Here is an 11,137-nt window from a genome sequence, read left to right as displayed (position 1 = left end):
GCATGCGACCGCTGTTTACATTCCTCTTACGTCACAACATACCCGACGTATGTAACAAGGGGCCGTGTCCAAGGGCATGCCGGTAAAGAAGACAGGGAGGTATTGGAAACTATGTAGAACAGGTTGCTTCAACTTCATAGTTTACGATAGCTGTTGATTGTGGATCATCTGCAGACGAGTTTCGCACTGAAATGCTAACACACTAAAATAACTCTGTAGTGTATTTTTGAAATTTGGAACAAGTTGATGATAATACGGTTGACAGCTTCATATTAAAAGTTTGAAGTCAGGAGAACACTCTCCATCAATGTTGACCACGCTAGATGATGAAGCATCAATGATGTGAACAGAGTCCACCTCTCCTCGACCTGCCAGGGTCCTGCGCTCTGACTGGAGTGATCTGAGTTGCTGTGGCTCAGAAAGATCTCAGTAAAAAAAAAAGTCTCAGATGCTTGATTGCTGCTGCTGTCCCATTACGTTGATTTCACTTTCTTGCGATTGGACGGTAAGCAGGAGCAGCCTTCAATCCAAGATGGATTAGCATAGTCTGTACCCTGGCTATCCTCCTTCTCTTGGGGTGGTCCGGGTGGTCAGGTTGGATGGTTGAAAGATGCTATCGGCAGTGATTGTCTCAAAGTCTGCTGCTATTAACTCAAAATTTGAACTTTATTCTTCAGTGCTGGTGAATTTGTTTCTGTCACAGGGAGTACCAGTTTCAGCAAAACAGTCACAAACTACAAGACTTTATCATATTGCTGATCTCCTGAGGATGCCCATGGTGAGCTAACATCCTCACAGAGACGTGGCTGTATGGCGTCTGTTTATTCTAGTTTGCAGTGGTGGGAACAATACCATTCACATCCTCATCTATCAGCCTGCTTCACTGCTAATCTTATCAAGACAGAAACAATTGATTGGCATCCAAACCACAGACTGATATCAAACCAAACAGATGATGCAGTGAGTTTAGCTTCCTCGCTGCCACAAGAGAAACAAAACTTTGTGCTGTCAGAGGAAAAGCAAATCTTATTAAACGCCTGGTTTATCCAGTTCAACCTCTCCAACTGCTCCGACCTTTTAGTATCGCAACATGTCTTCAACAAAAACACGATTCTCAAATAAAATATCCAGACGTTTATTTGTTCAAATAATCCTACGTAAGAACATATTCCCTGAAAACAAAAGTCGGGTCCACTGCCTCTCTCTCTCGCATTCCTAGAAAATTTGGAGGACATCTTACTTGGAAACAGAGAGAGTCCATGTGACCTCAACACTTTCAACTCTGGCCAGACTCACTGGCATGCCACAGTCGCTCAGATGGCACCACGCTGAGTGCAGTACATGCAGCGGGTGTTTGGAGGTCAACAGCCGGCTCTGCTCAAAGCGTTTCCACTGTGGCCGCTGTCATGTCAAACGCTGCGCGAACATCCCTCAGGTGTTTCCCCTCTGACATACGTCAGTGCATGCATGGGCAGCCAGGATCATGTGAGATGGCTTGCTGCCCCACAGGGCATGGGCTGATGTGGTGCTTGAGCCAACATCCCAACATATGGTGATGTGTGCACCAACACCCTTTAATCTGCAAGGCACGTGGCACTCGTGGTAACCAGAAACAGAGAACGGCTCATGGCGTGCGGCGGCAAAACGATCTGTGAGCAATGACAGGGACACTGCATGAAGGACCTTGAAACCAAAACATTTAGATGTGCAAAGTTATTCAAGTACATTTTTCCATCTCCACAATTTAATTCAAATGCTAGTGAAGTCTGTCTTTCACAAGCTCTTTCTATCATGTAACTCGACTTCAGAGGCTTTGTGTTAACAGAGGTTATCAAGGAGACACTTAATGCAACGGTTCCCTTCTCCTTCTCCTTTCTGTGAAAATGAACTTGTAGTCAGATAAGCTTGTGGGTTTCAGTTTACACATTTTCATGTATGAGCGGAGTTTCCCTTCAATTTTGTTTTTATCAGAATGAGTCATGCAGCAACAGTTATTCATTGCAATTGAGATGATTTTATCTCACAATGTAATGAATATATAAATATAAAATAACTTAAATTGGGAGCAATAGTGGGTTTTAACCTTTTATTCACATTTTGATCTTGGAGTGTTTTATGTATATATATATATATTTGTTATATCAAAATCCTAATAAACAATTTTTAAGTAAATGTGTTGGAATTTCTGGTTGAAAACACATAATTGCTCTAGATATGACACACAATCACCTAGAAAGATGCATATCAGTGGCATAAATGGGACTTGATTATTTTCCCTTTCATTTTTTTTTCTTATTAGCAGCAAGTCATTCATTGTTGCATTCTTTCCTGTGCAGGGCCACTTCTGAGAAGCAGGTTCCCTGAATGTGCTGGACAAATGCCCATTAAAGCCCGAGACCCTCTAAAATGTGGAATGTGGACTGATGTACAAAGACCTGTGCTGGTTTTATTTAGCAGAGCTTCCTAGAACCAGAACACACTCCCACCTCTTGGAGCAGGCCTTTGTTCTATAGTACATTCTGTTTTGATCACATTAATACCCAGCAGATTGAATTTTTTTACACTTCTGGTAGGTGGATTTTATAGTTTGTTACCTCGGAGAGAGCCAGGCCAGCTGTTTCCCCCTATATCCAATTGTTACGCTAAGCTAAGCTAGCCATTCTCAGCAGGAAAGCAAATAAGTTAAGTTGCAAAAATGTCAACTATTTACGGTGGCTGTACATAGCTACCGTTAGCTAGTTTGCCCGTGGCTCTGTTGGCTGTGGAGCCAGTAGCCCTGAAGTTTGCCTGAGCCACACAGATTGCAGGGGGTTGTTAGTTCAACTGGATTTAGCGGCCTGAGAGTGAACACAGATGGACATCACTGGGATTGAGCAAGCATGGCAGTCGGGCCACAGCAGCGGGTGAGACTCAAAACCAGAGGAGAGACTCTTGTTGCGTTTTATTCATGTCAAGTTTGAATGAACTGCAGTAAAAGAGAGTTAATTGAACTCAGAAGGCACATGGTTGTATTTTCCGTTTCATTTGCAAGAAAAATAGAAATAGGAGTACTTGATTTCTCTGTTGATGTTTCTTCTAACATTTTAAACTAAAATTCTGGCCACATATTGGAGATTGCTCCTGAAGTAGTGGCTCTCAAACTTTTACCATCATGAAGCTGTGAAAGGTGACACGCCCTGCCCTCATCAATCATTAACAATAGTGGCGGAAGCAACTTATATATAGGATGGAGGAAGTCAACAGACAACAAACAAAAATGAGTCACATTATGGGAGGGATCAAAGTCACCAACAGCAGTACTTAAATAGAAACGCAGATATTCCCTCATTAATGATAAACTCCTGTTATCACTTGACCTAAGTTACACATTGAAGACACGCGATAAGCAAACTCAATCCTCTAATGTCAACCTTGAGTAGCAGTTGAGGGGTAGTAGCAAATTGAATTAAGATTTTCTTGCAAAAACACTCTGTTAGCATCGCAGTATTAACACACTTGGCATTCTTGGTGGGTTATCCAGTAATGTGTGTTCTGGCTAATGCAGGACACACAGTTATAATTTATTTTATAGTTCCGCTTATAGACTTAAAAGAAGCTTAACGGGCTTGACCAGAGAGTGACTAAATAGGTCGTGGTTTTATTATATGTGGGAGGCAGATGGCATCAAGAGAGTTAAGATGATTCTATGACTGTGAAAACTGAAGTGAGTCACCAAACCAGCACTGGGTGGTATGTTGGTTAGCGAGGGGCCACGAGAGCCTCCATGACAGGCTTGTTGGGGTTACTGCAGGTTTTCTGTCTTTGGGGAAAAAATGGGTCACTGCTGCACTGAGAGCAGAACAGAATTTGGAAGTTAATTAGAGCCAGGAAACCCACGGATGAAGACAAAACGTAAGAGGCACGAGTGGTTTAAGATTACGGGATCCTCAAGCTGCAGTCAACAACTACCACCTGATGTTATGTGTAAAGTTCTTTTACAAGAGACGTCTCATCACAAACCCTCCAGGCATTTCTCTGAGAAACTGTAATGGATGTTGTAACAGAATGTTTGTCTCAACTTGCTCAGATCCAGATTTTATGGGCATGAAGTTCAAGTGGAACATGAACGGGACAAAAAGGTTCAGCAGGATGCTGCCACTTCACTTCTCCGTGCACCAACAAATGCAAATGAGTCATTACAGCCCAGGAATGCCGGTGGAATTCCTGATTTATTACAACTCACAATAATCCAACCAGTGTGGCACAGGGTTTGAACTTTCTGTTGAAGGATAGGATTACTGACGAACAATGTGAAAACTCAGTGCTTGCTTAGTAGATTTCTAGCTAAGCCAAAAAGTGTTGTAACTCAGTGTATTTATCTGTAAGCTCTCCAGTCTAGAGGGACAAATACTGAGGTTGGATAAATTAGCTACTGTTCAGTGAAAGCTCAATCAATGTCAGATATTTACAAGTTACCATCCTAAAAAAAGCTATCCAGAAAAAAGCAGCCTTTTTAATTGTTTTTATTCTTGTAAATCTCTGAAGGGGCTCTGTGCAACTTCCAGAAGCCGGTCATTAGTTTATGTCAACGGATTCCATCTTCTAATCGTTAGCTTACAGAGGCGCTCGAAAACCTGCATCAAGTCATATCATTTGGACTGACATGAAAAATACGGCCTGTGTCCAAAGAAATCCTTCAGACAACTCATATGGGCAATTTGTATTCAGTGCTTACGCGCAGGTCACAAGTGACTGTCACTTCGCAAATTGGAGCCCTATGGGGCCCTTGCATGCTCATTTATGGGAATTAAAATGAGCAAGATGCAAAAAAAAAAAAAAAAAAATTCTGAGCAACTGTGGCATGCCAGTCAGAGTGTGGCCAGAGCTGAAAGTTTTGAGGTCACATGGACTCTCATGCTGCAAATTGCACCTTGCACGTCGCCCATTTAAGGAAGCTAGCACCCTACTATCACCAGTAAACGGGACAGTTTACCGACATCGAAGAACCTTAAGTTCCTCTAACGACTGAGGCTAATCCCCACCAAGAAGCCGAGAAATCTTTCAGAGTTCAGACGCTTAAAATGACAGGCACCAGTTTCTACAAATAACGGGTGAATTTATTTTTCCAAAAACTTATTTACATTATGTACAAACACCCCCCCCCCAAAAAAAATAAGCCACATACAGTAACAGTAACACTCTGCACGAAAACCTCAGAAAAGATTGTGTGCAATGAGATCAGGCGTTTTTTTCCTTCACTGGTTCAGTGTATCAGTAATCTCTCAGCAGAAAGGCACACTTGTTCACAAACACCCACACATGACCACACACACACAAACACACACACACACACACACACACACACACACACAAATACTGCACCTAAGAGAAATGCATTCAACATATGCTTGATCACGGGATGTGATCTGATAAATAACGTTGGTCTTGCAGTGCTTCCATTCTTTTTGTTTCATAAATAAAATAATATTTAAAAATGTACAGTACAGTGACTACAATTGCTGGTGTACGTCCACTGGCACAGATCTGTGTTCTACATCACTAGTCCACACAAAGGAACGTTCTGTAACTCCTCGGGCGATCTCAGCACAGTAAGGACTGCCCCACGCCTCCAGCCCGTGCGTCATCTTCCAGCTGTCTTGTAGGCTGAACCCCAGAGTCCTCGTTTCCAGAAACCGATGGAAACATTGCTGGTGCAGTTAAGAGTCCAGACAAACCCCTCGCACCGCGTGCTGATCAATCCTCCTACGAAAAGTGCTCAAATAAAGAGAAGGCGGTGCTTCTCGCTGATCCATATAGGGTCCCCCATGGTGATGGTGCATTGGTTGGTGGAAGTGCCGAGTTGTTTTTGCCATTACATGGGCAGCCTGCCAATCCAAAACAAGTTTCATTTAATAAGAATCACAACCAGCTTCTTCTGTTTTCAGTTGAATTAAATGGAAGACACCCAACACAGTAATGGTTCTTACCTTTTTCTTGGTTTCACTTCCCAACCGTCACGACATTTCACGAAAGTTATTGATTCCCCTGGTGAAATCTCGGTTTTTCCAGGGTCTTGGGCACAGAACGTAAACCTGCGACAAAACAAAAGAAAAAAAAAAAAAAAAAAAAAGGAGAAATCCCTGTCAATCTTGGTTGTGTGAAATAAATCCTAGATGGTGAGGTGCTGCTGTTCTTCCTACGTACTTCTTCTGCGTTTCTCCGGCTTTCACACGAATCCGCCGGACTTCCAGCACAGGTTTGAGAGGCTTGGTATTCCAGGACCAGAACGTCTTCTTGATGTTCTTCCAGACCGAGTTCCAGGATTCAGAATCTCCTTCCCAGCTCAGCTGGATCTTAAGCAGGTCACCGATTTCATCCTCGGTAAACACCAAGAAGGTGTTGGTCAGGTTCAGACCGACAGCTCCATCATGGCTAGACAGAGAACAATAAGCCAAGTTAATTCAGCTGCCCAGAAATAAATCACATAAATTCTAGCTGCTTTGCAGTTTTGGCGAAGACATTAGAAGTTAGTGAAGTTCCTCCAGTCTGAGTACATCCCAAACGTATGTGTCTGGCATTTTAAAAAGTCCAGTACAAACAAGGTTCAGTTTCCAAATGCATATCATAGCAGTCTGTGCACTTTGCACATAGTCTTGCAGGAAGTATTTCAAGTTTGTACTTACACATCAACAAATATGTTTGCCGTGTCGTTATGGGCTCCGTACAGCTTGACGTGGAAGGTGGGATCTGCATGGTCTGCCTGTTTCCTGTTGAACACATGCATCTTCATCTGGTAGTGGTAACCTTAAATAGAAAACATACAACAGAGTTAATGTTTGATCCCCCGCTGGATTGTGTACAGTAGTAGTTTACTCTGGCAACTGCTGGATCATAAAAAGATGTAGATATGGAGGTTTAAGATAAGAAACAAATTGGTTTTATGCTAGCAAATGAACATGGTAGTAAAAGATAACTGACTGCAATGCATTTCCAGGCAATGTCCTCATGACTCACCTCCGAAGGGAGTGTCGGCACGTGTCTTCAGATACATTTTACTGTTGCGTCTCTTGCGCATCTTCCTGGTGTTGTAGCCGATGTTGTTGCAGCGATTTTTGCGGCAGCTGAGGCAGATGCCCTTCTTGAAGCGATCGGGGCCGGTGCACTGGAAGGCAAAGCTCATGTGGTCCTTGTTCATCAGGGAGTCCACAAACAAGTGCACGGCACGCTCATGCTCGCACTTCATCACCTCCATAAAATCTGGATGAAAAAGGTTGGGTATACGGTCAGACATTGCACTAAAGTCTAGGCATGTTGGTTTTTGGAGCTACAGTCAGTGCTGAAGAACTTACTTCCAGCCACTGCCAGCACATCACCCAGTGCACAGCCGGGCTGCACGTCACCACCGTTGGGGTAGATGTCAATGTCCCCAATTGGCTGCTGGATGCCAATACTGACCCCCAGAGCCTCTCGAGTGTACGTGTGCAGTACGTCCACAAAGTCGGCGTCATCTGGGGAGAGGCGCTTCTGCTCCTCTACACCCTCAAACATCGGCCCCGCAGGGTCCAGACCTATCAGAAATTAAAGATGAGACAGTGTCAGTCAAATGAAGCAGCACCATCTTTAAAAAGGAGGGCTACTGCCGATTCAAGTTGCCATAACTTACCGGTGATTCTGCCGATGGTCCCGCGTACATACATTCCTGCGTAGCCGGCGACGTGAGCGCCCAAGCTGTAGCCAATCAGGTGCACTTTCTCCAGAGGTAGCTGCTGCTCGTCCTGTTAAGAGAAAAAAAAAAGTTGCAACACTCACATCAGCAGCTGCGACCAGGAACGCTAACACACACTGAACAAATTCTGGACTCCAGCCAGCGATGATCCGTCGTGCCTGCAGCTGAGCCGAGCTCAGTTAACTGGGACAGGATCTACAGATAGTCCCTTCCATGCAACAGCGCCTCCACCATCTGTCTCAGTTTGTCTCCATGAAATAGTCTTTGTCTATGTTTACAACTACATGGCAGGCTGCCTGGAGCCCTCCACACTTGCCATTTGTGCACTGGTCCAGTTTTGTGACAGTCCTGCTGAATGGCGATTGTTGCTTTTGCCCCCGTACAAAACCGACCATGCTCCTTATCAAAGTCTCTGAAGAGCTTTGATCTAAAGAAGAATCTGAGCCGTGATGACAACATACCAGAGTGAAACTAAGTGATTGCCTCAGGGTGACGTGGGAGCTCCCTAAAACATCCACTAAAATGGATATTAAGCATGCCACCTCAATTCGTCTAACACGTTCTCGACAGTTCTGTCATGCTCACAAAAGTCTGCGATCTCTTAAATCACTCTAATGGAAAGACAAGAGGGGTGGCAGGTTTTATGGATTAGCAGGTTCCCAGCTGCTCTGCCAAGATGGCTCCGATAACTTACACACTCATAAATCATTCAGAAAAAACACATGATATTTAATGAGACAATCGCCCTACATGTGCATGCCAAAGACACCTCGGATTTATTAGGCCAAACTACGTCACGGCTGAGTGGCAATACATGCACGAGGAGTATTGCGGTTGAGTTCCACTGCAGGAAATAGAAACTTAAAGGTGCATTTGCATGACTGGATCACAGATACACAAGTTCTTAGTTTGTTTTTTTTTGTTTTTTTTACCTGAAGCCAGTTGATCATGGCGGCAATATCCAGGCCGACGTTTTGGGTGTGGTTGACCGCGTCTGGGTACAGCTGCTGGGCCATCGCTATCCAATCGACGATGACCACATTGGCCTCCGTTTCACGCCGCATCACGGCAGCGACCAGCTTGTGCATCCAGCTTTCGAACATCCCACTCATCTGCGGGATAAGACAACAGGAATCATTCATTCGGACTCCTCTAACCTGGTGACCCCTCTCTCTGCACAATCTCTCACATTCACATGATAAATTCCATCAATCAAAAAGCAGACTGCAACACAGATGCTCCCTTCACTCAGCAAGAGGTGAGGGTTTGCCAAGGGTGACCCAGATAGAGAAAGAGCAGGCCTGCCACTGGATACGGAGGTTACAATAGTTCAAGTTCACGTACCGTCCAGCCGTGGATGATGAAGATGGTCTTGGCCGTAGCGTTGAAGCCACACTCCTGGAGACAGTCCTTCTTGCCGGCCTGCAGGTAGCAGCCCTCATGCTCCAGGTCCAAACTCTTCCTCATGTTGTACTTGACGGTGCCATCGAGAGCCCTGCCGTCCGTTGACAGCTCATCCAGCCCGCTGTCCTCACCTGAAGGGGAAAAAAAAAATTTGACAAAAGTTTAAAAAAAAAAAAGAAGAGGAAATGATAATTTTTTTTTAGAGTGAAAGGAAACAAACAATGTAAGAACCTCACTAACAGTGATTCAATTTGAAAAACACACCAACCAGCCTATCAGCCCTCACACTGGCAGGGAGCGGCTGAGTGGGCCAATCAGTGGGCTTTCGCAGCCAACATCTGCTGCAACAATAAAGCCGGCCGGCTGCAAATTGCCCATACACGCAGGCGCAGAGCCAAAATGTCAGAACCACCACCCTTCTCCTTCTTCTTCTCCTTCTTCTTCTTCTATTTCAACCTCTCTTTCACAGGGTTGCAGCCAGAGCTCGTATAATTATATCTGACTGTAACACACTATGTGCTCTCAGCCTGGAGGCTAAAATGGTAACACACACACACACACACCTTGAATCAGGCAATAAAGGGAAGAGGATGCTGACAGTTTATCCACAGATTAAAGTGGGGAAAAAGAACACCATATGGAAATGTTTGATTATTTTAAGACTGCACAGACGATTTTTTTTAAAGACATTTATTTGATTCCTGATGAAGGGGTTTTTATGAGCTTAATACCAGACTTGGTTAATGCGCAGGGCAGAGACGTCAGATCTGCATTTAAATCATGAACCCAACACCCTTTGGTAATGGGCCACACAGACCAAAATGACTTCAGCTGGGTAGTAAAAAAAAAAAAAAAAACCCTCTGGGTGAGCCGGTCTGTGGTAAAACGCGGATTCAGCGGAACATCTTTCCAAAGAGTTGACACAGACGTGGCGCTGCGCGTCTCCAGGCTCCTGCTGCTCTCCCAGAAAAGGACACGTCGCAGTCTTGGGAAAAAAAAAATCCATCCCCGTTTTTCTGGCTCACCCTCCCCGCCACACTTGCTCGCGTTTTTGATTTAACCTAAATTTCTTTAAAAATGTGGATTAATTAAGCAGATCGATGTGAGGAAAGTTCGAGGTAAAAGCCCGCTGTACTGGGATTCTTCATCCAACATCTTCCCACCAGCGCACGTTTGCCCCTTCACTTTACAGCCGCGGTGCTGAGAGTCTGACACTTCCCCGTGAGGCTGGCAGAGACAGAAATCATAGAAATGAATGAACAATGGACACAAAGCAGATTTCTTACCTTTAAGAACGGCGTTTTCCCCGAGAGCGGACGAGAAGAGCGCAGCGGCACACTGTAGGAAAATCCACAGTAAAAGGGCTTTATGATTCATTTCTCAGTCACAGACGAGTGTGGTTGGAATTAAAACCTTTCCTGGAGTATATGAAAAATATCTCCTTTCTTTCTTTTTAATCTGTGACTGCTGGTGGCGCGGCAGAGTTTTAGATCCACTGGCGACAAAGGAGCAACAGAGCCGGTGGTGCGTTGTTGGTTTTTTGTTTCTTTTGGCTGTGCGCGTCTTTTTTGGACGCACCGCTCAAAGCAGATGTATAAACTAGCATCGAGCGTGTGATTAGAGTTTTAAATAGTTTCCCCCTTTTGAGTCATCTGATCATCGGCTGATCTATCGCGGATCTCATTGGTCAAGCCCCCATTTTTCTTTACGTTGGAGGGCGTGGCGAGCGGCTGAATGAAGTCGTAGTAGGCTTCTCACGTTAGCGTGTTTTAACCCGTGTGTGTGTGTGTGTGTGTGTGTGTGTGTGTGTGTGTGTGTGTGTGTGTGTGTGTTTGTGTGCGCGCGCGACTGACGCAAGCAGTGCAACGTATTCACAGTTTCTCAGTAGTTGGTATGAAGGTCATTCCACACCTATGTTGCCTAACCGGATTCAAACAATGCCGCATTTTTAAATAAATAAATAAATTGATTAATAGATAAATAAATAAGTAAATAAATGAATAAATAAATAAGCAGATCGTGAGCCTG

The 11,137-nt window shown here is 44.4% G+C and overlaps 1 protein-coding gene across 1 annotated transcript; it reads right to left on the bottom strand.

Moving 5' to 3' along the window:
- Positions 1–5,314: 5,314 nt before the first annotated feature.
- Positions 5,315–10,729, bottom strand: lipg (lipase, endothelial). The gene is made up of 10 exons (XM_037097662.1): positions 10,396–10,729; positions 9,050–9,240; positions 8,638–8,817; positions 7,643–7,754; positions 7,329–7,547; positions 6,994–7,236; positions 6,663–6,783; positions 6,184–6,411; positions 5,967–6,071; positions 5,315–5,864 (listed from the first exon to the last, which is right to left on the bottom strand). Exons 1-10 carry the CDS (start codon positions 10,484–10,486, stop codon positions 5,852–5,854), a joined length of 1,503 nt encoding a protein of 500 aa, XP_036953557.1. The 5' UTR covers positions 10,487–10,729; the 3' UTR covers positions 5,315–5,851.
- Positions 10,730–11,137: the final 408 nt, after the last annotated feature.

Source organism: Acanthopagrus latus, chromosome 5 (genome assembly GCF_904848185.1).
Source record: "Acanthopagrus latus isolate v.2019 chromosome 5, fAcaLat1.1, whole genome shotgun sequence".
NCBI classification, from domain to species: domain Eukaryota; kingdom Metazoa; phylum Chordata; class Actinopteri; order Spariformes; family Sparidae; genus Acanthopagrus; species Acanthopagrus latus.
This window is presented reverse-complemented; position numbering and strand designations above follow the sequence as displayed.

What these genes read in the sequence shown, in the direction of transcription:
- lipg (XM_037097662.1), bottom strand. Translation starts at nt 10,486, where the DNA reads ATGAATCATAAAGCCCTTTTACTGTGGATTTTCCTACAGTGTGCCGCT. An exon ending in CCATGATCAACTGGCTTCAG is followed by an intron (nt 7,755 to 8,637) that starts GTAAAAAAAACA and finishes TTCTCTTAACAG; the next exon opens with GACGAGCAGCAGCTACCTCT. An exon ending in GCCGGAGAAACGCAGAAGAA is followed by an intron (nt 6,072 to 6,183) that starts GTACGTAGGAAG and finishes GTTTTGTCGCAG; the next exon opens with GTTTACGTTCTGTGCCCAAG.